We start from the raw sequence: 27,690 nt of genomic DNA on the forward strand, positions 1-27,690 counted from the left end.
ATTAACATCTACATCACCAGAGGTACGGCTAAGGGCTTTAAGAACTGGTCGTCTAGTGCGTTGGGAACAGAGAATAAAAGAGGCAGATTTCTGCATGTGGTAGAATAGATTCAGGGCATAATGTACAAACGAGTATGGTAGGATGGGAGTACAGTGGGGGTAAACCTAGTCATTGAATGATTATGAGAGAGCTTGCATCTCTGGAGACACCAGCTAAACCAGGTGAGGTCTCCCCATGTGTGGGGTGTGTGACATAAGAGCTATCTAAGGCATGTTGAGCTGGACTAGGGGCTCTACAGTGAACTAAAACCAATAACTAACCGAGACAGCGGAAGACAAGGCATATTGACATTGGAGAGAGGCATTTGTAGCCGAGTGATCATAGGGTCCAATGAGCAGCAATAGGTGAGTCCAGGAGCCTTTCGGTAGTCGCTACTATGCTAGGCAAGTGGGAGGCACAGCGTTCAGAAAGCTAGCGGGCCGGCGCTAGCAGATGGGTCTCCGGTGACATTGCAACGGAAAAGCTTGTTGAAACCACATCGGACTATTACGTTGGCAGACCAGTCATGGCGGATCGGTGGGACTCCGTGTCGCCAATGAAGGGTCCAGGCCAATTGGAAAAAGAGGTATTGTAACCCACAAATTAGTGGGTATACCTCTTTCGCTAGCCGGGAGATAGGCTAGCGAAAGGCTAACTGGTGTTTACTTCGGGACAGAGGCGGAAGCCAGCGGTAGCCACTCAGATTGCAGCTAGCTAGCTGCGATGATCCATTGTAAATGGCCCAGAGCTTGCGGCAGGAATCCGGTGATATGCAGTCCGATATGCTCTGGGTTAATTTCGCTCTGTGCAGACTGGCAGGTATTGACCTGAGCTAAAGCTGGCTGGTGACCGAGCTAAAGGTGAAGACCGCTAGCCATGGCTAACAGTGACTAGTAGCTATTTAGCTGGCTAGCTTCTGATAGAGGTTCCAGTTATAACGTATGAAAATAGCAGATCCAGTCAATTAGGAATCCTGACTTAAGGAAGTGGTGATTTTAAAGTGCTCCTTGTCAGTAACAACAAAATCATCTACGTTAAGGGACATGGGCAGCTGTGAGGAAGAGGGTTTATTCTCCAGGTCTTTCACCATTTTCCAGAACTTCTTGGTTAGGCCTTCAGAGAGAGAACTGCTCCTTAAAGTATGTAACTTTAGCCTTCCGGATAGCCTGTGCACTTATTTCTCATTTGCCTGAACGAGAGCCAGTCAGCCTGAGTATGCGTGGGCCGAGCATTTCACCAAATGGAATTCTTGAGGTGGAGTAACTCTGCCAGATAATGGTCGAACCAGGGCCTGAACTTGGTTTTTATTCTAATTTTCTTTATGGGTGCGTGTTTGTTAACAATTGAAAATATAAACAAAGGAGGTCCAATTTTACAGAGTTATAGTTCATATAAGGAAATCAGTAAAAAATTGAATAAATTCATTAGCCTGTGATATATGGATTTTGCATGCCTGGGAATACAGATATGCATCTGTTGGTCACAAATACCTTAAAAAAAGAAAGGTTATCAACTTCCAGGAATTTGGCTCCCGAGTGGCGCAGCGCTGTAAGGCACTGCATCTCAGTGCTAGAGGCGTCACTACAGACCCTGGTTCGATTTCAGGCTGTATCACAACCAGCTGTGATTGGGAGTCCCATAGGGCAGCGCACAATTGGCCCAGCGTCTTCTGGGTTAGGGTTTAGCCAGGGTAGGCCGTCATTTGTAAATAAGAATTTTGTCACGGTATCTCTGTGCATTCAAATTGGCAACAATAAAATTAAATTGTGTTTGTTGTCCATTGCTTAGGCCTGCCTGCCCATACCATAACCCCACCGCCACCATGGGACACTCTGTTCACAATGTTGACATCAGCAAACCACTCGCGCACACGACGCGATACATGTCTGCAGTTGTGAGGCCGGTTGGATGTACTGCCAAATTCTTTAAAACAACCGAGGCGGCTTATGGTAGAAAAATGTGTATTAAATGCTCTGGTAACAGCTCTGGTGGACATAACTGCAGTCAGCATGCCAATTGCACGCTCCCTCAACTTGAGACATCTGTGGTATTGTGTTGTGACACAACTGTACATTTTAGTGGCCTTTTATTGTCCCCAGCACAAGGTGCACCTGTGCAATGATCATGCTGTTTAACCAGCTTCTTGACATGCTGCACCTGTCAGATGGATGGATTATTTTGGCAAAGGAGAAGTGCTCACTAACAGGGATGTGAACAAATATTTTTGAGGAACTTTTTGTATGGAGCATTTCTTGGGTCTTTTTATTTCAGCTTATGGAACATGGGACCAACACTTTGCATGTTGCGTTTTATATTCTTGTTCAGTATAGTATTACAAACAAGAAGTTAGTCTGAAAGCGCCATTCGGCTCAGTTGGTTGCTTCCTCCCCCTCCCTCACGCCTTGCTCCCGTTTCTCACTCACAGTACAGTACACAAACTGCAAGGCCCCTCTGCCTGCTGTCCCTCGGGCTGTATCAGCTAAGGTTAATAAAGTAGCTTACAAATGGACTGTTCTGCTGCTTCCCTCACTCGGACCCGACTACGTCTATACGGAACTGATCGTCCTCGGGTCCGTTCGGAACAGGTCTCTATTTTGTAAAATGTATTTGTCCGGGTGGGAAAGCCCCAGGTCCATTGTGGAACGGGTACAACTTTTTAGACCTCTACTTGAGGTCCAACATAACAATCCCTGTCACAACAGACAATGCCAGGAACCTATGAATGATGTCACAGAAACTGGACTTGGGCCACAAATAAAATGATTTTTTTGTATTTTGCCAAATAAACAACAATTACCTACAGTAACTGTTGGAATTTCATTTTTCTGCTGTACTGTAACTGAACCGTGACCCAAAAACCACAATACTTACCCAACCGTGGGTTTGGTGAACCATTAAACCCCTATTGAATAGGTCAGGAGCCAAACATGTAACCTAAGTAGGGAGGAAAGTTAATTATTTAGGCTATATTATTAGCCTATTTCAAGGTTCTAGCCTACAAAGAAATAATTTGAAGCATTTGCGAGTGCAACACATTAGGCTGGCAGAAGCCTAAAAATAATAATCCACCCCCAGAAAGACAAGTCATGAAACTCCTGTCAATTTGGTAAAAGCCTATGTTCTATCAGTGGGTAAAATAAAACATTTCTACATGATTTAACTTCTAAGTGGTCGGTCTGTGAAAATCAGGAAATCGTGTAGGAACGTGGCATAGGTACAAAATTCTCGTCACTGGAGATGGTGTCATCCCCTATCACATTTTAATAACGCTTTTACAACAATGACCTGCACTCCAGATTGTCAATTCAGCCAATAGATGGTATGTATGTACGTACTTGTTTAGAATGCATCCATCCGTTTTAGATCATCTTGATAAAGTATATATTTCGCTTAGATGTGCTAAACCTAAACTATTAAACAAACTCAATTATTCAACTGTTTCTCGTCCAAGTACCATGTCGCGATGCACCCTGTATGTCTCTAATCTGTTTCCCACAAAGGAGGCGATAGGAATCCCATTGGGCAATGAATGGAGAAACTACACACCCAACTGACAGTCGACGCGTTGCATTCACTTTGTCATGCTGCGTCACGCGGTTGCTAAGCTAATCGTCACGTTATCCCTTCTCAAAGTCGGGGTATGATTCAAGAAACCTGCCTAATTTCCTCAAGTACGTAGTGTCCCGATTCCAAAGCTAAACTCAGCAAAAAAAGTCCTCACTGTCAACTGCGTTTATTTTCATCAAACTTAACGTGTAAATATTTGCATGAACATAAGGTTCGATTCAACAACTGAGACGTAAACTGAACAAGTTCCACAGACATGTGACTAACAGAAATGGCATAATGTGTCCCTGAACAAAGTGTGGGTCAAAATCAAAAGTAACAGTCAGTATCTGGTGTGGCCACCAGCTGCATTAAGTACTCCAGTGCATCTCCTCCTCATGGACTGCACCAGATTTTCCAGGTCTTGTTGTGAGATGTTACCCCACTCTTCCACCAAGGCACCTGCAAGTTCCCGGACATTTCTAGGGGGAATGGCCCTAGCCCTCACCCTCCGATCCAACAAGTCCCAGACGTGCTCAATGGGATTGAGATCCGGGCTCTTTGCTGGCCATGGCACAACACTGACATTCCTGTCTTGCAGGAAATCACGCACAGTCAAGCAGTATGGCTGGTGGCATTGTCAGGCTGGAGGGTCATGTCAGGATGAACCTGCAGGAAGGGTACCACATGAGGGAGGAGGATGTCTTCCCTGTAACACACATCGTTGAGATTGCCTGCAATGACAACAAGCTCAGTCCGATGATGCTGTGACACGCCGCCCCAGACCACGACGGACCCTCCACCTCCAAATCGATCCCGCTCCAGAGTACAGGCCTCGGTGTAATGCTAATTTCTTCGATGATAAACGCAAATCCAACTATCACCCCTGGTGAGACAAAACTGCGACTTGTCAGTGAAGAGCACTTTTCGCCAGTCCTGTCTGGTCCAGCAACGGTGGGTTTGTGCCGATAGGCGACGGTGATGTCTGGTGAGGACCTGCCTTACAACAGGCCTACAAGCCGTCAGCCCAGCCTCTCTCAGCCTGTTGTGGACAGTCTGAGCACTGATGGAGGGATTGTGCGTTCCTGGTGTAACTCGGGCAGTTGTTGCCATCCTGTACCTGTCCTGCAGGTGTGATGTACCGATCCTGTGCAGGTGTTACACATGGTCTGCAACTGTGAGGACGATCAGCTGTCCGTCCTGTCTCCCTGTAGCGCTGTCTTAGGCGTCTCACAGTATGGACATTGTAATTTATTGCCCTGGCCACATCTGCAGTCCTCATGCGTCCTTGCAGCATGCCTAAGGCACATTCACACAGATGAGCAGGGACCCTGGGCATCTTTCTTTTGGTGTTTGTCAGAGTCAATAGAAAGGCCTCTTTAGTGTCCTAAGTTTTCATAACTGTGACCTTAATTGCCTACCATCTGGAAGCTGTTAGTGTCTTAACGATCGTTCCACAGGTGCATGTTCATTAATTGTTTATGGTTCATTGTTTCCTATGCTTGTTCTGTGTTTAAACCCTTTACAATGAATATCTGAAGTTATTTGGATTTTTACGAATTGTCTTTTGAAAGACACGGTCCTGAAAAAGGGACGTTTCTTTTTTTGCTGAGTTAATATTACAGAGAAGTACATTTTCTCACATCTTGGAAAAAGCTGGCAATGTTGTACTTATTGTAAACGAAATTTGTGCTAATGTTCTTTTTTTTTTTAGCTAGCTCCCAATTGATTCCCATTCACTCCTTGATTTAGAGCGTTCTTTGTCCCAGAATTGCCCAGAATGCACTACGCGGTCCATTGATGAAGCATGGACAATGTAAATAATACGATTCTAATGGAGTTTCCCTTCTCCTCAAAAGTATCTCTTTGGGTAAGAAATGTAATTTGCGCAGCGAGAGCGAGTGAGCGCATTGCATTCTGGGTTTTGTAGTAGACTTGAGCTGCAACAGATTTCTAAAAACGTTTCTACCAACCTTGTTATAACGGCAAAATGAAAATTGTTCAATTCGTTTTCCTCACATTTTTACTGTTAATCATAGGAGTTTGGGGTGGATTATCCCTTTTAAGCGCTCAGCATTTAATCAACACTTCATTGTATTAAATCATAGTCTAAATTGCACATATAGGCTGTGAATTAGTGCCTTTCACTTTTAGAAACACTAGTTTGGCCAGAGTTATGTGATGGTGCCTGGAGAGCAGGCCAGCAGTGGAGGATACCCTCTCTGCGCTTCCGGAGCCGTTCGGGACACTCCGGCCAGCCTGGGTAGGGATGCAGTTTTTGTATTTCTCTATAGCTAGGCCTAAACGTTTTGTGCAAAATAACCCTGTCAAAACAGAAAGCTCCGTGAAAGAGCTAATATGTCAGTCCTATTGGGCCAAAATCAGTGATACCCTATTGTATAGATAATAGAATAAAAATGAACTAAACTTTTAAGAGATCAGATATAAAAAATAAATACTTTGCTACAATGAAACACTTAGCTAGCTACCCACCTTGTTTCTTTATGTTATGTGCACGTACTACACCTTTTGGGATATGTGTCTTTTCAGATTCCACAATGATTCTTTAGTTGTGGACACTACATCACCGCACTCCCTCTCATGCTCTTGGTCCTCATCTTGTAAGTCACCTTGATGTGCACCTGTTTTTATCCCTTAAAAAAAAAAAAATGTTTTAAAGAAAATATTTACCAAACTCCATGACAATACAAAAGCATGCTGAGCCGGGCATGCCCGGAGTTCATTAAATGAGCAGTACTGGAGTGAAATTGGAGCGGGTAAGAAGGCTGACGCTCCAGCCTTTGGGTAACTCGCTCCAATCTCCAGTCAAATTTGTCTCTCTCCGCTCCAGCTCCGCTCACATACTCGGGTCTGAACTCTAGAGCGACATTGATTCAAACAGGCTTTTATCCTGCCGTTGAGACCCTTGCTGTGTGTGTCACTGCCGAGGTAAGTGTGATATGCATGCACAACTGTGAACTTCCTGTTGCTATAGCAACTCTCCTAAATCCCAGATAAAGTTTGGTTTAGACGTGGTACAAAATAAATGCTTCAGTTCTGGAACTTGTGGCTTTTTGCTCTTCCCCGTATCCATTTAACAGCCAAACTCATTGTTTGACCTCCAATAAAGAAATCTGTACTTGGTGTGCTTCGATACAGTCGCCAAAGGCTTCAGAGGAAAGATGAAATGTACACTTCGTGCCATGAGACCCGGGGAAATGAACATCTTTGTCTGTGGTATTTTCATCCTTTGTGGCGTCTGGACATTCCTCTTAGTTTAATCCTGTGGTGACCTTCCCAATGATGGGGCTGTGGCTTCGGCACGACACACAGCTTTGATCTCTCTTGGGACATGGACCCCTTCATAGTGCACACTTTGAGGATACCGACTCTTCAGAGTGCCCCTCCAAAAGTGCTCCATTCTCTGGTGTATTACTGTACCATGTTGGACACATGGCTATTAACTCCCACTATCGTGTGTACTGTAGATCCAGCTGTTTCACTGTACATTGAAATGACTTGAGGCCTTCCATCTGTCACCCAATGTTTTCAAGTTTATTAGTTGGATGTACAGGATACTCATTGTATATATCTTCCAACTAAAAACAGCTTCCTTCTCGACAATGCAACAACAATAAGAAATGATACAAGATAAGAATACGAACATAAAGTAAATGGCAGTAGAATAGAAAAATGTTTGCATAAGTATAAATTAATAGAAGTATAATGTGTGATGTTAGCACTAATACTGGGATAAAGCTTTGGCAAAGTAATTTAGGGCAGCGCCTGCTTACACCATTAGAATAATAGAATTAGAGAACTTTTGATTCTTGTACTGTAAGCCTCTTGTGCTGAGAATAGGCCTACCTCTTGTCTACGCTCTGGAATGGTGTGTAAAACTGGATCGTTTGAGGACTGGCTCCTCAGTTCTTTAAACTCCAGTCATTTAGGTTAGATGGGCGTCAAACCACAGTGGGTCCGCATGTTAAAGCTTGTGGTTAGTTATCTTCTGCTGCACAGAGCTGGTTTGAGACTCTTATTAAACTAGCTTTGGATTGAAGTGTCCCCTGAGGAGACAGGAGAGGACACTACTGACGAGGAGAGAGATCCCTGAATGCAAGTGTCCACTAACAACCCCTCTCTTGGCACATGCACAGCAGGGGTGGGGTCTGCCTCCTTCGTTCACTCTCTCCCTCCTCCCTCCCCATTATCTCTCTCTGTCACGTTTGGCTCCCTCTCTCTCAGCCTCATTCTTCTCTCTGGCTCTGTCTGTCCCCCTGAGTTTGGTGCTGAGTGCGGTAATGACCGCAGCGTGTAGAGCAGGAAGCTGATCAGCTGGAATAGAGCACAGGAAGGTGACAAGAAAGGAAAGTCTGAGTTGGACATCAGAGGGGAGAGATCACGGTAAGGCGCTACTTAGTGCTCGCACCACAGCTGTGCACTGGCTTACTGTACTGAGGCTACTGCTCTGAGGCTGAGGTGGCTGGCTAATAGTCAATGCAGTTCATCATCCGTTCACTTTGATAGAATATTAGTTCAGCTGATTTGAGTTTAGCCGGACACAGTGCTCAGGACGCAGCCATTCCAGGAACTTGTGGTTCATAAGGTTGAGTAGATATGGGGATAAACCAAATATTTTGCTTTGTAATTTGAAAATAATTTCCTGGCAATTTGACTTTAGCTAGTCAATGTACCCGCTTTTAATGAGTTTTGATTGGACTAATCAGTGTGGGGCGTTGTCTTGGTTGTTGTTGCAGTGACATCCTTGTTTTCCCAAGCACATCATTGTCAGGTTGTGTTTGTGTGTGGTTAAGACTTGAGTATTCCTTATGCATGTGTGCTCTGTTGGTGATAGAAAATTCCCCATGTGGTATTGTCACAAAGCGAGGAGATGCGAGGGCGTTTCTTTCAATCGCTTGATACACAGAAACACAACACCGTGCTACAATAAAACAGCTAACCTGTGTCTAAAGATGAAACCGAATGGCAGCAATGGAAGCCATGGCAGCTTTTTCATAGTATTCTAGTGCCACTATTGGGGGATGTCATTTTTATTGGAGGCTGGGGTGGAGTCGTGGGATAAAGGGGAAATGAAAGCCTGCTTGTCGCAGATCCTTTCGAAGCTGCAGCATTCCCGGTACGATATGCATCGTAGGGCGCAGACACTAGGCAAAACAATCGCCAGCCAGCCAGTACAGCAGCACGCTTAGCTGCAGACTGCTCTCTGCACTACCTAGACTATAAGGATTTTCACATTGAACAGTACAATAATGACAAACACACTGCAGTCAATTGGGAATGACCAGAGAGATTGTTTATCACAAACCACGTTTCCATCCAAGTAAAGTCAGAGTATAAAAATTATAAAAAAATCACGACAGCTGTGATGGAAACAGGACGTTTTTGGTACAATTGTATAAATGCCAACAATTTGTTTATCCGACGTGTGGGATCTTTTTGTGTCGGTAAAATGTAGTATGTGAGAGATTGCGGTGGAAACAGTTTGAGCAAATATTGATAAGAACCATCATACCGAAGTAAACTTGAAATCACACAATGATATGGTGTATGTGTGTGGTCCTCCCACTACGACTCGAAACTATGCAGTTTTATTAGGCTTCAAATGAAATAAGGGCTGAACTTCACAGGGTGGTGAAAGTGCACGGTGAGTAAGCTTGATACTCCTTTCCAGGAAATATTGATGGTCTTATTCTGGTGACATAATGATCAACGCTTGACTGCCCTTGATAAATACAAATATGCTCACTCTTATCCATAATCTCATGTAGACAAGACTACCCACACTGTATCTGCGAGTTGTTGGCTAGAGCGCACGTGCCAAGATCAGAGTAGGCACATTTGCTATTTAACGCGGTAGAGTTGAAAATTCAATGGAAACACATGGCACTTTTTTTCCGTAAATGAAAACACAATAAAAAAAGGTCATTTTATGTGCACTTTGTCATTACACACTGATTTTTATCTACAGCAAGTCCATTTGGTGGAGAAACACCATTGGTGAGGAAAATATCTTTATGCAGATTTTTTTAATATTCTCAATTGGATGGAAACCTAGCTAGAGACTGTCACAGTGAGTGTCTGTAACAAGATACAATAATTTCCTTATTGTATACATGTTGTCTGTGCAGTCGGTGTACACTTAATTGTTCAAACGTACCTAATTAGTGTAATGAAGCGATAGGCTTTTGTGGTGAAGGGTTTGATACGACTGGAGATAAGCCAAGTCCCTCATCACTCAACACCTCCATGTAGCCTACACTTGAGCTGGATGTGTACAGCAAACACACACACGCACACGCTTAAAATACATCTGACTGTCACACCCACAGTTCTCCTAGGGTAACTGATGATTATATAGACGATGTAAACCGAGACGCATGTTTTTACAAGCAAAAACACTTTTCTATGACTTCTGGTCTATTGTGTCTACTGGATTATGTCTGTGATGGTATGAGTTTATTAAAGAAAAGATCTGATGGCATGAGATTGGAGCATATCAGTCACATCTCTTTCTATAGAGACACCATTTAGTTTTTTGCTGACAAGGACCTTGATTGGTTCTGACAGGCTGTGTTGTTTCACAAACTCCCATGATGTGCAAGCGTTTGCAGATTTGTGATTTAGCCTGCACACTGCTGGGGTGGCCAGGCCATAATGCCACTGAATGGCCGAGCTAGTCACTCCCCTGTGGCAAGGTTGAGTTTTGAACCTGCAGGCTATAGTATTAAACATAATATTCTATTTCAGGTCATCTCTGTTGTGATTTCATATTCCAGGCTGAGCCTGCCCTACATTTCAAGGGGCATTATTCACAGTGAATTGATGTTTAAACTCAAAATAGTATTTTTTTGATTAGATTAGGCCTAGATGTAGCCTATTTCTTTAGAATAGATTGTGATTTATAGGTCAAATTTGAACAATTTGATGTGATGCTGTGTAGGCCTAGGCTAGTCTTCATTTGTTTCTGTATGTGTGTCCTAAATGTAGCCCACACATCAGTGAGGAAACAGTGTCCATTACGATGCCATTCATTGGGTTAAGTTTCTCACGGTTGATGCATGTCATCAACACAGTTTACTTTTTGGGCTCTGTCATTTTATTTGTTGCAGAGGTCTTTTACTTCAGTTTAACTTCATTAAGACTAATCTGATCTGAAGAAGCCCGAAATATGTCCTAGCCAGTTCATTCCGTTACATTTTGATACCAATGTGTCCCTCGCCCCTTTTAATTATTGCTAGAATAATACTAGAATGTCCTTTCCTTGGTTACATTTTCAACCGTTCCCCTGAGTCTTCTCAGTTGCTGCCTTCCTTAATTCCTGTGTCAATGTTGTCACATGACCTGCTATAAAATTTGCAGAACCCCAAAAATGACCATAAAATGGCTGCTCTCCCTCAACCCAGTGGCCAGTCATGTGTGAGGGACCATTTTCTATTTATAAATCCCCCTGCGTGTTGCCTAGTGTATCTATATGTAGCTAGCTAAGGTTAATCTCTTTTACAAAAAACAATATTTTCAATACAATCACATTTATCAGGAGAAAGGAAATAAACTGATTTAGTCAGGGTAGATGATTTAAGTGAATTCGTCTCTATGGAGACTGGCTGAGTCATTGCTCTAACCTGCAGCACTTTGTCCATTTCATTTCAGAGGGTAGAGTTGAAGTTGGAAGTTTACATACACCTTAGCCAAATACATTTAAACTCAGTTTTTCACAATTCCTGACATTTAATCCTAGTACAAATTCCCTGTCATAGGTCAGTTAGGATCACCACTTTATTTTAAGAATGTGAAATGTCAGAATAATAGTAGAGTGATTTTATTTCAGCTTTTATATCACTTTCCCAGTGGGTCAGAAATTTACATGCACTCAATTAGTATTTGGTAGCATTGCCTTTAAATTGTTTAACTTGGGTCCAATGTTTTGGGAAGCCTTCCACAACTTTCCCACAATAAGTTGGGTGAATTTTGGCCCATTCCTCCTAACAGAGCTGGTGTAACTGAGTCAGGTTTGTAGGCCTCCTTGCTTGCACATGCTTTTTCAGTTCTGCCCACAAATGTTCTATAGGATTGAGGTCAGGGCTTTGTGATGGCTACTCCAATACCTTGACTTTGTTGTCCTTAAGCCATATTGCCACAACTTTGGAAGTATGCTTGCGGTCATTGTCCATTTGGAAGACCCATTTGCGACCAAGCTTTAACTTCCTGACTGATGTCTTGATGTTGCTTCAATATATCCACATAATTTTTCATCCTCATGATGCTATCTATTTTGTGAAGTGCACCAGTCCCTCCTGCACCAAAGCACCCCCAAAACATGATGCTGCCACCCCCATGCTTCACGGTTGGGATGGTGTTCTTTTGCTTGCCAGCCTCCCCCTTTTTCCTCCAAACATAATGATGGTCATTATGGCCAAACGGGTCTATTTTTGTTTCATCAGACCAGAGGACATTTCTCCAAATAGTACGATCTTTGTCCACATGTGCAGTTGCAAACCGTAGTCTGGCTTTTTTTTATGGCGGTTTTGGAGCAGTGGCTTCTTCCTTGCTGAGCGGCCTTTCAGGTTATGTCGATATAGGACTTGTTTTACTGTGGATATAGACACTTTTGTACCCATTTCCTCCAGCATTTTCACAAGGTCCTTTGCTGTTGTTCTGGGATTGATTTGCACTTTTCGCACCAATGTACGTTCATCTCTAGGAGACGGAACACGTCTCCTTCCTGAGCGGTATGATGGCTGCGTGGTCCCATGGTGTTTATACTTGCGTCCTATTGTTTGTACAGATGAACGTGGTACCTTCAGGCTTTTGGAAATTGCTCCCAAGGATGAACCAGACTTGTGGAGGTCTACAATTTTTTTTTATTTTTTTATTTTTTTTTATTTTTTTTTAGGTCCTGGCTGATATCTTTTGATTTTCCCATGATGTCAAGCAAAGAGGCACTGAGTTTGAAGGTAGGCCTTGAAATACATCCAAAGATACACCTCCAATTGACTCAAATGATGTCAATTAGCCTATCAGAAGCTTCTAAAGCCATGACATTTTCTGGAATTTGCCAAGCTGTTTAAAGGCACAGTCAACTTAGTGTATGTCAACTTCTGACCCACTGGAATTGTGATGCAGTGAATTATAAGTGAAATAATCTGACTGTAAACAATTGTTGGAAAAATGACTTGTCATGCACAAAGTAGATGTCCTTACCGCCTTGCCAAAACTATAGTTCACAAGAAATTTGTGGAGTGGTTGAAAAACGAGTTTTAATGACTCCAACCTAAGTGTATGTGAACTTCCGACTTCACCTGTATGTCCTTCTCTCTGGAACATGACGCTTCCAACACAATCTGTCGGATTCACATTCTCCAAGAAACTCCTAACACCATTATCCAGATTCTCGGCTCTGTCATTCCATGATTTTATTTTGAGCTGTGCCCTTTTCTGTGAAACGGGGAGGGGTGTGGCAAACCTGAATCTCTCAACTTTTGATTCCTGTTGTCATGTTGAGTAAGTGCGCTGTGCAGTGCTGCGTCCTTGTCACTGATATTTGGGTTGAAACCTAGTTCTGCCTGTGGCTACTGCTCTTCTCTGGTGGGGGATGCAGTTAACAGTTAGCTCCTTAGCAACCAGCCATCGATGGCCACTGCACATGCCATTTTAGTAAGCTCCAATATTTATGTCAGTGAAATCTGTCAAAATGAATCACGGCTGACAAACGTACAGCTGATATTATTGCGTCGTCTTTGTTTTATCAGTTGTGTTGCATGATAAGAAAAATAACGTGTAGAATTGATTTACACTTTGACCTACCTGCAACATGACATCTACACCCGTTTGCTAATAGACTATCATATGTACTCACATCACTTGCTGTGTTATCTTCTCCTGGTTAAACTCTGTTTCCTATCTCTCTTTCTCTGTGTGAAGTGTGACTGGGGACCATGACGACAGAGGTAGGATCTGAAACGGAGGTGAAAAAAGAGCCGGAGAAGGCGGAGGAGCAGCCTGCAGAACCTGAACCACCAGCCACCAACCAGACAGACGAGGTCAAGGCCGTTGAGGCCGCCGAGCAGTCCAACAAAAGCCCCGCTCTGGCCACAGACTCAGCAGAGGCAAAGGAGAACCAGGAGGAGGCCCAGCCTACCGACAACGCCACAGGACCGGAGGGAGAGGACCCCTCAGCCTCATCACCAGCTTCAGAGAAGAAGGGCATCTCCAGGTTCCTCCCTCCATGGCTTAAGAGGCAAAAGTCTCAGAGCGCGGTGGGACCCAAAGAGAGCCAGGCGACGCCCAAGGAAGAGGGAGATGTGGTCCTGGTGAAGGAGGAGGGTGAGAAGGCGGAGCAGGCCAAAGCAGAGCAGACATCATCGACCACAGCAGCTGAGCCACAGGTTGAAGAAGAGCAAGTGAACGGCGAGGCGGAGCAGGAACAGAAAGAGGAAGTGAATTCAGAGGAACAAGAGGAGAATCATTCCACTGGCAGTGCAGAAACTCGGGTATGCTAGCCTATATTCGCCATATAAATACTCTACACACCCCTTACTGTCTCTCCATTATCTTTGCATTATTTTTTCAATTAAACTATTCTCAGATTTAGACGGATTCCTGGCAGGTGAGAACCCAGATTACTATGTTTACTGTAGCTTTACTTATCGAGATGGTCTGCTTCTCTGCTGGTTTGCTGACAGTAGTGTGTCATAGTTGAATTTGCAGTCACACAACCTGATTCAACCACAGCAAGCCAGCAGAGAAGCAGACCATCTCAATCCACTAGAGCTCTCTGCCAAGGTTCATCCTTTGCAACCCTGAGGTTAGGAGTTATGCGTTATAAACAATGTCTGTTGATACAGTATTATTCAACAGTCACAGAGAAGGTACGGCTCTGTTAGTATAGAGATGTTGCATGTTCTCCATATTGGTCCTTTATAGATATTATTTAATAAGACGTTATGTTGGATCCCTGCAAGCTATTATGCTGCAGGAGAAACATCTCATTGTGCTTGTCGATATTCCAGCCAAACCCAAGCCCTTGTCCATGTTAAAACATTTTATCCACCCGATGACATCATCTGCGGTGATCAGGCCAATGGAAAACACGAGTTCTGCTGGTTAAAAGTGGTGTGTACTGCGATAAAAGTTACACTCATCGTTCTCACAGAGCTGTGCCAACAATCTATGGCACTAAGCAGAACTAGGCTACTCTTTGACAAATTACTGACAAAATGGCCTGCATGGATTTAAAGGGTTGTTCTGTCTCTGATTCTCCTCTTGGTGATTTGTGTCTAGCCTGCTAAGGAGGAGAAAGCATCAGAGAAATCTCAGGAGAAGAGTGCAGCGGAGGAGGAGAAAAAAGAAACAGAGGAAGGAGGAGAGGAGAAGAAAGACCAGGAAGAGAGCTTGAAGCCCGAGGAAGGACGTTATTTTATCAAGTCGCCACTGAAACTGACCAAGAAGGTGAAGCTGGTGATGTGTCATGTGACCATGCTGGATGGAAGCCAGTTCCCCTGTGAGGTGGAGGTGAGTGTCTTTAGTCTCTCCCATTGTTCTAAGCAAAGTAACACGCTCTATATCAAAGTCCAGATCCTGGACGAGACCCCAAATATAATAGTTTCTGATCACGTCAGATCGTATGTGACCGACCGCCTTGATTCGGTCTTATGTTGCAAAATTTGAAATTGTTTTTTTACATTAGATAAAAGTAGAGACTCAGAGCTAGAAAATGGTATATCATACACTGCAGTTGCGGAACAATGGGAAAGTAATTCTGCTTTGAAAGTTGAGAAACTTGCAACCCCACTTTTGAGAAAATGCCCCTTTAATGTTTTGGTACCTACTGGTGAGCTCTTCTTTGTCTCCACCCATTCAGCATCGTTCACACCCTCTTAAGACTTAGTCCCACCCATCTCTATGGATTCACATGTGAGGCCATGTGGTAAACACATAGTGACGTGCGACATATGCCTAGTTTCCTGTAATGAGTCGCATATCGTTGAACATTGGTGATAGAAGTCAGACCAGGCGTTTACTATAGTGTATATTGTGAGGAGGCCCAAGGTTATTTTGAAGCTTGTGGTAATTGCCTTTTTTCTATTTTTCAGAGGAAAAAATAGCCTACCTTTTTAACCCCGTGTTCTGACAGATTAATTGCCTAGTTCACATGTCAAACTCATTCCACTCAGGGCCTGCGGGTTTTCACTCCTCTCTTGTACTTGATTGATGAATTAAGGTCACTGATTATTAAGGAACTCTTCTCATCTAGTTGTCTAAGTCAGGCGTTCCCAAACGTTTTCACTCAGGCCCCCCTTCCAGCATTGGAGAACATCCTGCGCCCCCCACATCTATTTCTATGTGCACAAGCACTGTTCATCACACAAACAGTTCACACCCTTATTGTTGGTGGAGAGACAATTTTGCACGTTTAAAGATTAAATTCTGCAATTTTTTCAATGGGTACAGAGATCATTTAGCAGATTTAAAGTAACATTTTTTGCAATTTATATACATTTTGCCATGTCTCGTGATATTTGAGTGACTCAAACATTACAACAATCTATGGGCTAAAAAATGTTAGCTGACATGGATTAGTTGATTTTGGACATTTCTGACAAGTTCTAAATAGCTCTCTAAGGTATACAATGACTAACATGACGAGAAACAGATGATGCACTACCCAATTACAACTTTCAAGAGTAAGTTGAAGCCGGACTGAGTTTCTCGGGGTGCGCCCCACCATTTGGGAACCACAGGAACTGTGAAATAAAATAAAAAACCTCTGGTCTAGGTCTTAATTGAAAGGGAAAAACCTAAAACCAGCAGACACTAGGCCCTCCATGGAATGAGGTTGACACCCCTGGCTGAGTTGTATCTCTGCGCTAAGAAGATTCAGAACCATTGTCAGATTTACTTAGTATTGTCCCAAGAGAACAGTGCAGTGCACCCATCCCCTGGCTGTATTGGAGCTATCCACAGCACTGCAGCCTCTCCTTATTCGATTTACCTCATTACGATAATGTTGTTTAGTGCAGGAAGAGGAGTATAATCCTGTTGAATAGATTGCCAGGTTTTCATGTCAGGCCCATTTTGTTATTTCCTCCCATGCTACTGGTGGACCCTGGGGCTATTTATAGCTCCTCTGCTGTGTGCTGCTGCTTCTGCAGATGATCTCAACAGGACATCAACCTGTAAACACAGAGGAGAGGAGGTGACTGGGTGATTCTCACCAAACTGGCATTTCACAACAAACAAATATATATGTGTGTGTGTGTGTGTGTGTGTGTGTGTGTGTGTGTGTGTGTGTGTGTGTGTGTGTGTGTTATTTATTTTTTGTTACTTTACAGCCTTATTCTAGAATTGCTGAGGATTTTTATTTAATCAATCTACACACAATACCCCATAATGACAAAGCGAAAAAACAGGTTTTTGTAGAAATGTTTGCAAATGTATTAAAAATAAACATACCTTATTTACATAAATATTCAGACCCTTTGCTATGAGGCTTGAATTTGAGCTCAGATGCATCCTGTTTCCATTGATCATCCTTGATGTTTCTAAAACTTGATTGGAGTCCACCTGTGGTAAATTCAATTAATTGGACATGATTTAGAAAGGCACACATCTGTCTATTTAAGGTCCCACAGTGCATGTCAGAGCAAAAACCAAGCCATGAGGTCAAAGGTATTGTCCGTAGAGCTCCGAGACTGGATTATGTCAAGGCACAGATCTGGGGAAAGGTACCAACAAATTTCTGCAGCGTTGAAGGTCCGCAAGAACACAGTGACCTCCATCATTCTTAAATGGAAGAAGTTTGGAACCACCTAGACTCTCCTTAGAGCTCGTCACTCGGCCAAACTTAGCAATCGGGGGAGAAGGGCCTTGGTCAGGGAGGTGACCAAGAACCCGAGTGTCACTCTGGCAGAGCTCCAGAGTTCCTCTGTGGAGATGGGAGAACCTTCCAGAAGGACAACCATCTATGCAGCACTCTACCAATTAGGCCTTTATGGTAGAGTGGCCAGACGGAAGCCACTCTTCAGTAAAAGGCACATGACAGCCTGCTTGGAGTTTGCCAAAAGGCACCTAAAGGACTGTCAGACTATGCGAAACAAGATTCTCTGGTCTGATGAAACCATAATTCGACTCTTTAGCCTGAATGCCAAGCATCACATCTGATGGAAACCTGCCACCATCCCTACGGTAAAGCATGGTGGTGGCAGCATCAAGCTGTGGGGGTGTTTATCAGCGGCAGGGACTGGTAGACTAGTCAGGATCAAGGGACTGATGAATGGAGCAAAGTACAGAGATCCTTGACGAAAACCTGCTCCAGTGCGCTCAGGACCACAGACTCTGAAAAACCCTTGAATGAGTAGGTGTGTCCTAACTTTTGACTGGTACTGTAAATTAGCAAAAATTTCTACAAACCAGTTTTTGTCATCATGGGGTATTGTGTGTAGATTGGGGGGGTGGGGGGCAATTTAATCAATTTTAGAGTAAGGCTGTAACGTAACAATATGTGGAAAAAGTCAAGGGGTGTGAATACTTTCCCAAGCCACTGTAACATTTTTTAGAACCTATCCATCGTAATTCCTCTTGGATCACTCATATTAGGATCTGTATTTTTCTATTTCATAATTGTTTTTTGATCAGATATTTTGCGTTTTACCACAATTTCCACAACTACAATGCAAAAATGGTAATTACCACCGTTTTTCAGTCCAAAAAATAAATAAACTAATCAATTTCAAAACATTTTGCTCACCTAATAGAAAGGCTTGAGTTAAACACAACACTGCAAACAGATATATAAACATTTTCAGATATTTCTCAACCATTTTTTTTTTCAAAATTACTTGTTGTGTTCATGTTATTTTACTGTACACATTTGGATATTGTGCTTTTTGTTCTCTATCAGATATCTCCTAAATATTGGTGCATTAAGGTAATGATAAGCACATTTCGGAGATGAGAATGCTTGTTTCAGTAATTAATGTTGCGTTGTTTGCCATTAAAACTACTGAGCTCTATTAGAGATTCAGTAACCCAATACATCATCAAACTGTCATTTGTTAATCCTAAATGACTTGAATTTTACTAAAAATCACCCTTTATTTTGGCATAAGTACTATATTTACATGCATGTATTTTCAATGTCAAAAGTGGACTTAAGCATAAAAAAAAAACGAATTTCTCCAATGTCTTTACAGCCACTATTAGTATGTTAGGAAGTGGTTATTTATGATTTTAAGGTATTTTAGATGTGAGTTCTGGTGGGCCTTTGCACTTCAGCAATCAAAGGGATGGTGGGGTGCTCAACAACTTTGACAAAGTTGGAGCACTCCAAAAAAAGCTGAGATTTATTTTGATGTCTTCCACGAGACAGCTTGACAACGAAACGTCATTCACCTACTCGCATCCTGTATAATGGATTATAGTGAGCAAAAATACATCACAGCTTCTTGACTTCTCCAACTCCTCCTTTCTACCTTGAATTCGACTTTTGGATGTTTTTGGTAAGCAATTATGTATTTTAAGAGTATATCTATCTAAATTGAATGGTATCCTATGGGCACATGGCATAACATGATATGCCTATAAAGTATCTAAATATGTGGGGATATTGACAAACCTGTCTTGGGCTCTCAAACTACAGTATAGTTAAGTGCTAAAATGGGTACAATTGTCAAAATGGGGGATATCCTCTAAGTGGCAGGGTTGTTTACTTAAACACAAACTCCAGATGGTGGCTTTAAGTAAATTAAATGGTTTAAACACCCATATTTCTTAACAACCCCTACTTTATCAAATAACTGTTTTACAAAACATCTATACAGTATATAAATAATTAAAGCTACCAGCACACCTATTGACTACATTAGAATTAGCTTATTATCATTACATTAAGTTTCGCATTACCAAAACCAACCTAAAAATTGCTGTAATGAGAAATTTGTGTTTCGGTAATGTCCTTAGCGCAATCTGGAAGTAATAGGAGAACGCAATGACGAGACCACACCACTAAAGCCCTTTTCATGCCTTTTTATTTAACTAGGCAAGTCAGTTAAGAACAAATTCTTATTTACAATCACTGCCTAAACCGGCCAAACCCAGACGACGCTGGACCAATTGTGCGCTGCCCTATGGCACTCCCAATCACGGACGGTAGTGATCCAGCCTGGATTTGAACAAGGTACTATAGTGACGCCTCTTGCACTGAGATGCAGTGCCTTAGACCGCTGCGCCACTCGGGAGAACCATTAAGGTAATGATTCTGAAAGTTTTTCCCATTTTGAGCTTTTTAGTAATTTCGCTAATGAGAAGGTCAAGTGTTGTAAAGGGGGCATTTGAGAAGGCTTAAGTGAAGAAATTTAACTTGTTCTCCTCTAGATGATAAGTGGGTCATTAAATATATATATATTTTTTATAAACGATTAAAGTGTTTACAGCAACTTCAAAAAGTCTTAATGTAACGAGAAACATGTCCAGACAATATTATACGTAATAAAGAGTTTGCTGTAAACTTCAACCAGTATACTATTTTTATGATTTATTGAAAGTTACGTTTTTCTAAAGTAAAATTACCTGCAAATTTAATCTGGACACATTTCGGTAATGTGAATTTGGGTTGGAAATGCACAAAATTCAGGTGAATATGTAACATTGATTTAAAAGATAACTGTGCCATAAACTAGGCATCTTAGTCTTCAGAATGACAGTTGATTGTTGCAGATGCATCATGTTGTTCCAACTCAATTTGCAACTGTCTTGGTTAAAACTGGTTTCATGATATTCACTCAACTATCTAGGGCACAGAGACAGGAACATCAGGGTGATGAGATTTAACCGTTTAGCTGACTCTGCTTCTCTCAGGGACCATGACAACCCAAGTGACGTTGCTAATACTGTATTTGGTAGGTCTAAATCTCAGCCGGATTAAAGGATTTATTGTTGATTTAGGCCCATCTCTGGAATGCAGTAAATTATGATTATTTCACTTTTGGTCTTGAGCCAGGTAATCATTAGCATGGTTGCTTAGTAAATTCTGGTGTGCCCTGTAAGAGGTAGGATAGAGAGGCTGAACACATCAAGGCAGCCAGTCTTGGCTCAATAAATGGCTCTCACCGTCACTGCATGGTATAGCTGTTATTATTGGACAGGTTTGTGACTGAATTCTATATCACTCTAGCCTGCATCTCAAATCAGTTATTTTTCAAACATTTTTTCTGTTTGATGAGATCATGTATTGTTTCTCCAGCTCCACATATCAGATGGTTTTACTCATTATTGTAATGTCAGTATACAGTACCAGTCAAAAGTTTGGACGTCTACCCATTCAAGGGTTTTTCTTTATTTTTACTATTTTTTACATTTGTAGAATAATAGTGAAGACGTCAAAACTATGAAATAACACACATGAAATCATGTAGTAAACACAAAAGTATTCAACAAATCAAATTTATATTTGAGATTCTTCAAAGTAGCCACCCTTTCCCTTTGACAGCTTGGCACACTCTTGGCATTCTCTCAACCAGCTTCATGAGGTTGTCACATATAACAGATGTCTTGTTAAAAGTTAATTTGTCGAATTTCTTAATGCGTTTGAGCCAGTAAGTTGTGTTGTGACACGGTAGGGGTGGTATACAGAAGATAGCCCTATTTGGTAGAAGACCAAGTCTATTAGAACAAGAACAGCTCAAATAAGCAAAGAGAAATGACAGTCCATTACTTAATGACATGAAGGTCGGTTAATCTGGAAAATTCCAAGAGCTTTTTAAGTTTCTTCAAGTGCAGTTGCAAACAGGAAAGGAAGACCCAGAGTTACCTCTGATGCAGAGGATAAGTTCATGTAGAGTTACCAGCCTCAGAAATTGAAGCCCAAATAAATGCTTCGCAGAGTTCAAGTAACAGGCATCTCAACATCAACTGTTCAAAGGAGACTGCGTGAATATGGCCTTCATGGTTGAATTTCTGCAAAGAAACCACAACTAAAGGACACCAATAAGAAGAAGAGACTTGCGTGGGCCAAGAAATACGAGAAATTGACATTAGACCGGTGGAAATCTGTCAATTTTTGGTTTCAACCGCTATGTCTTTGTGAGACACAGAGTAGGTGAACAGATGATCTCTGCATGTGTAGTTCCCACCGTAAAGCACGGAGGTGGCGTGATGGTGCTTTGCTGGTGACACGGTCTGTGATTTATTTAGATTTCAAGGCACACTTAACCAGCATGGCTACCACAGCATTCTGCAGCGCTGGTTTGCACTTAGTCCCACTGTCATTTGTTTTTCCAACAGGACAATGATCCAAAACACACATCCAGCCATTCCTCTTGAAGCTGGTTGAGTGCGTACCAAGAGTGTGCAAAGCTGTCGTCAAAGCAAAGGGTGGCTACTTTGAAGAATCAAAAATCAAAAAATATTTTTTGGTTAACACTTTTTTTGGTCCATACAGTTGAAGTCGGAGGTTTACATACACCTTAGCCAAATACATTTAAACTCAGTTTAACAATTCCAGACATTTAATCCTAGTAAAAATTCCCTGTCTTAGGTCAGTTAGGTTCACCACTTTATTTTAAGAATGTGAAATGCCAGAATAATAGTAGAGAGAATATTTATTTCAGCTTTTATTTCTTTCATCGCATTCCCAATGCGTCAGAAGTTTACATGCTACCAAATACTAATTGAGTGTATTGCCTTTAAATTGTTTAACTTGGGTCAAACGTTTCAGGGAGCCTTCCACAAGCTTCCCACAATATGTTCGGTGAATTTTGGTCCATTCCTCTTGACAGAGCTGGTGTAACGGTCAGGTTTGTAGGCCTCCTTGCTCGCACACGCTTTTTCAGTTCTGCCCACAACTTTTCTATAGGATTGAAGTCAGGGCTTTGTGATGGTCACTCCAATACCTTGACTTTGTTGTCCTGAAGCCATTTTGCCACAACTTTGGAAGTATCCTTGGGGTCATTGTCCAATTGGAAGACCCATTTGTGACCAAGCTTTAACTTCCTGACTGATATCTTGAGATGTTGCTTCAATATATCCACATAATTTTCTGACTTCATGATGCCATCTATTTTGTGAAGTGCACCAGTCCCTCCTGCAGCAAAGCACCCCCACAACATGATGCTGCCACCCCCGTGCTTCACGGTTGGCATGGTATTCTTCAGCTTGCAAGCCTCCCCCCTTTTCCTCCAAACATAACGATGGTCATTATGGCCAAACAGGTCTATTTTTGTTTCATCAGACCAGAAGACATTTCTCCAAAAAGTAGGATCTTTGTCTCCATGTGCAGTTGCAAACCGTAGTCTGGCTTTTTTATGCCGGTTTTGGAGCAGTGGCTTTTCTGAGCAGCCTTTCAGGTTATGTTGATATAGAACTAGTTTTACTGTGGATATAGCTACTTTTGTACCTGTTTCCTCCAGCATCTTCACAAGGTCCTTTGCTGTTGTTCTGGGATTGATTTGCACTTTTCGCACCAAAGTACGTTCATCTCTAGGAGACAACAGAACACCGTTCCTTCATGAGCGGTATGACGGCTGCGTGGTCCCATGGTGTTTATAGTTGCGTACTATTGTTTGTACAGATGAACATGGTACCTTCAGGCATTTGGAAATTGCTCCCAAGGACTAACCAGACTTGTGGAGATCTCCAATTTGTTTTCCTGAGGTCTTGGCTGAATTCTTTTGATTTTCCCATGATGTCAAGCAAAGAGGCACAGTTTGAAGGTAGGCCTTGAAACACATCCACAGGTACACCTCCAATTGACTCAGGCTAATTGACATCATTTATCAGAAGCTTCTAAAGCCATGACATCATTTTCTGGAATTTTCCAAGCTGTTTAAAGACACAGTCAACTTAGTGTATGTAAACTTCTGACTTGAACTGTATGTGCTATTACACAGTTCTGATGTCTTCACTATTATTCTACAATGTAGAAAATAGTAAAAATAAAGAAAAACCCTCGAATGAGTACGTGTCCCAACTTTTGACTGGTACTGTACAGGTGAATTAGCTTTCACTACATTGGACCTTAGCTCAAGTTAAGTCTGGCTCCATTTGGCTTCTTCCATGGGTTTTAATGATGTGGGCTATCATCTGGCATGGCTGTATAATGATCAGTGTTGTGTGTCTAGGGCTAGGAGATCATTGGACTGGACTGGGCCTGTGTCTGGTGGAGGGCTGGATGCCCTCTCTCTCTGGTCCTCGGATGCACATGAAGCCTGAGTATGGGTGGGAGTAATGTGGTGCAATGCACAGGTTCCCAAACTTTTTCACTCCGGTCCCCGTTCCAACATTGGGGAACATCTTGCGAGTGCGCCCCACATCTTGTGCACTGTACATAACCCAAACTGTTCACTCCTCTTGTTGGAAAGAACATTTTGCAGGTTTATGTCCTGCAACTCTGTTTTGTCGTAGGCGCAAAGACAATTTTGCAGTTTTAAAGCAACTTTTCTTGCAATTCCATACATTTTGTCATGTCTAATGTGTGTTCATGTTATATTTTTTTTAATGATTCGAACATTACAACAATCTATGTGGGTAAACCTAGTGAAAAAAGGTTAGCTGACATGAGCTAATTGATCTTGAAATTTATGACACTCCACAGTTTGGGAACCACTTATGTTTTGCACTACTGGGGTAAGCGCTCATACTGATGGAAGTGGGTAAAAGATCAGCCAATGAGCTGATTGAGAGGACCGGCCCTTAACCCCTGACCTTGACGTAGGGATTGGGGCGGGTGACACCCCTGCCCAAGCCCCAGGGCCTGGCTGGGGTAAAAGCAGGGTGGACGGTGGGGGCTCGTCTGGTGTTCACGTCTGGTTCTCTGAAGCCTACCACGGGCAGGGCAGATTAGCGGGGGGTCCTGCGCCCCCCACAGATTAAACCTGTAGCATCTGCTGTCCCCCGCAGACACATGGCAAACCAACCCTCCCTGACTGCAAACTCATAACCAGTCATCATATCCTCCAGTCAGTCAGCCAGTTATGTCTACATATAAAAGAATAAAGGACTAGGAAGAGGGAGAAGTGACAGAGGGCAGTGATCCAATGATCCACTCAGTAGGATAGATGGAGCTTCTTTATTCATAATTACAAGTCAAGTGTTAGAGCTAGTTGGTAGCGGTTGTTGAAGTCTACCTCACCAGGCTCTGATCTGTTATGTTATTGCTTTTGACTGTCTCATTGGTTATTCATGTGTAGGCTAGTCATTTTACTATCCTAGAGGCTAGAGAGGGTTGCACTGTGTGATCGACAGTGTTAATGGTGGATCCCAGGGCCGCTGAACATGCGTTTTGCGATGGAGGTATGGTTTGTGAATGGGGTCCAACACTAATTGCACAGTGCTGTTTGAACAGAGACAGCTTTGTTCGCAGTTTCAGAAAAGCTGAGGCATCAGTACATGCCATTGTTGGGGAGTATTCAGCCAGAAGACAGTGGCAAATTTATAATGAGACTGCAGTGGAGGAATTACATCTATCTGGGAGCGTTTAGAAAATGAATGAGGACAACAAAGCGTTCCAGAGATTAACCTTAATTTTTGGGGGAGAAGCAAAGCAAGCGCCAACACTAACCCTCAGTGGAAAACAATTGCATGTCTCATGTTAACACACTAGGGTCGCTTCAGACATTCTCAACAGTCTCCCTTTGAAAAAATTATTTATAGGCTGCTCTTCTCGTTGTTTAGTTCCTTAATCGTCACTCAACTGCTAGCTAATGTCAATGCAAAATGAGGGCTCTAACTCTTAAAAACACTAGCACAGCCTGAGTTTACTCTCTCTCTGACTCCAAGGTACTCTCTAATCTCTCTACCCTGAGAAGTTGTGCAGAATGGAGCCTGCTGGAACTCTCTGAGGCTCTCCGGGTCTCTCTACCCGCCCTCCCCGTCTCTGCTGGGCTGTGTAGCACCCAGGCCAGGCAGACCGAGCCCATTAGAACTCAGTGGGGCATTGAGGTGTCTCTGGGAGACTGCAGCCTCGGCGGCACCCTCCTCTTCCCCCCTTCTCCTCCCTCCCCCTCTTTCCTTTTCCTCTCTCCTCCTCTTGCCCCTAATCAGTCTCTCTCCCTCTGGGGGTCTGGGCTTCAGGGTGGATCCACTGGTGGGATGGGCCTGGGGTGTGCGTCTGTCATCCAGAGGGATCATCGTGTGTGTGTTATGGGCATGAGGTGCCATTGGGCACGACTCTGATTATCCAATCCTTCATTCTCCTGTCGCCTACTTTATTGATCTTCCATCAATCAACCCTTTCGGTAATGTCAGTGTACTGGAAAATAATATTCATGCATATCTAAAGAGGACTAGCCTATAAATGAATCTCCGCTCACTCTGTAGTACCGGCGAGAGAGCTAATGCATTAGACTCAAGCTATCTTAGAAACACAGTGCTCTGGTACTACACACTACACATGATTCTCAATCACTCTGACAAAGCCCTGCAACTCAAGGTACAGTATATCCTTGTCCTCACGCATACAGTATTTTCCCTTGCGTTGTGAGTGCCTTGCAATATAAGAGTGATGAAACCTCCGTACCTTCAGGCTCTGATCAGGCCCTACACCCAAACAAGGGCACTGCGTTCATCCACCTCTGGCCTGCTCGCCTCCCTACCTCTGAAGAAGCACAGCTCCCGCTCAGCCCAGTCAAAACTGTTCGCTGCTCTGGCACCCCAATGGTGGAACAAGCTCCCTCACGACGCCAGGACAGCGGAGTCAATCACCACCTTCCGGAGACACCTGAAACACCACCTCTTTAAGGAATACCTGGGATAGGATAAAGTAATCCTTCTACCCCCCCCCCCCCCCCCCCCCGAAAGATTTAGATGCACTATTGTAAAGTGGTTGTTCCACTGGATATCTTAAGGTGATTTGTAAGTCGCTCTGGATAAGAGCGTCTGCTAAATGACTTAAATGTAAATGTAATGAAACCATAATATGTTGTGTGTCAACAAACCGTAATGGCGTCTGGGGCTCATTAGAGAGGAGAGGCACAGTCAGTGAGTGCAGCAACACGGTCCTCTCTTCTTCAGCCAGTGGTGTGGCTCTGTGCAGTACAATGTTGCCTCCACTGCGCTTTGCTTGGCTACAGACTCCTGCTGCATTATTTAGCCATCCAGCTCATCGAGCATTAGGGCTCCAGTCCCGATGGATACATTTGAGTCTAATCTGCTGTAACAGCCCAGAGCTCTGGGGATCCAGAGAGACCAGCCTCGCCATCACACAACACACCTCTCTGCAGATAGAAACCAAAAGGCTTTTAAGGGTGTTTGAGTTATTGTCTGTCACATTCTCTCCTTGCCCCACAATTTTCTAGATGTTTCTATGTATGAATTTGATTCTCATCGTTTTGGAGAAGAAGAGGTGGAGTGTTTTCCAGCTGATTCTCTAAAAGCCTATGGGAAATTATAAAACTGCATCTGGATATCAGGGTTCTTGACTTCCAGCCATGGACAGACGGAGTCACATACTCCCCTCTGTCTCTCCCCCACCCTGTCCCTCTCTCCCACCCGGTCTCTAATTCCCCAGAGATGGAACCGTCCCTTCTCTGATTGAAAAACAATATCCAGACCATCAGGAATGCTCCCATAAAGCCAAATGAGTAGAAAGCCTGTGTGGATTCCCAGTGTTTAGAGGCCTCGATTTTTGGCCAAATCTGTCATTTGTTTAGTAGGGCAATGTGTAGGCCTACTTTGGTACTGTTTTTTTTATGGTGCAAATCTGAAAAGGCCTTATGAGAGGTGTACCCTGTGAGTGCCCTTATAGAAATCATAGGGCTGGGAATTGCCAGGGACCTCATGTAACGTAGGTGCCAATACGATATGTATTGTGATTCTCACGATTCTATATGTTTTGCGATTCGATGTTCCAAACATATTGCTCACAATATTCACTCACCACCTCGTTCACAAAAATGGATTGCTCCTACAGACAGTGAGAGACAGGCAATGAGGCATTCAGTTACTGTTCAATTGAATGTTAGAATGGGCAAAACCAATAACCTAAGTGACTTTGAGTGTGGTATGATCGTCGGTGCCAGGCGCGCTGGATCCAGTATCTCAGAAGCGGCCACACTCTTGGGCTTTTCACATTTACTGAAAAATAGTGCGAC

General features: G+C 43.0%; 1 protein-coding gene across 12 annotated transcripts in view; it reads left to right on the forward strand.

Annotated features, from left to right (window-relative positions):
• The window catches only part of LOC115174867 (protein 4.1), a 104,655-nt gene that overhangs the window by 30,646 nt on the left and 46,319 nt on the right, over window positions 1-27,690 (forward strand). For 11 of the 12 annotated variants that reach the window (XR_003871875.1, XM_029733831.1, XM_029733837.1 and 8 more), the window contains exons 2-3: window positions 13,529-14,097; window positions 14,888-15,118. Coding sequence is in view for 11 of the 12 variants with exons in the window: in XM_029733831.1 (XP_029589691.1) it covers window positions 13,543-14,097; window positions 14,888-15,118 (786 nt within the window). In the remaining variant the exon portion in view is untranslated. Of the gene's footprint in view, window positions 1-7,822; window positions 7,991-13,528; window positions 14,098-14,887; window positions 15,119-27,690 lie in introns of those variants that run through there. The other variant, XM_029733833.1, reaches the window with a different exon arrangement.

Source organism: Salmo trutta, chromosome 35 (assembly GCF_901001165.1).
Source record: "Salmo trutta chromosome 35, fSalTru1.1, whole genome shotgun sequence".
Classification (NCBI taxonomy): Eukaryota; Metazoa; Chordata; class Actinopteri; order Salmoniformes; family Salmonidae; genus Salmo; species Salmo trutta.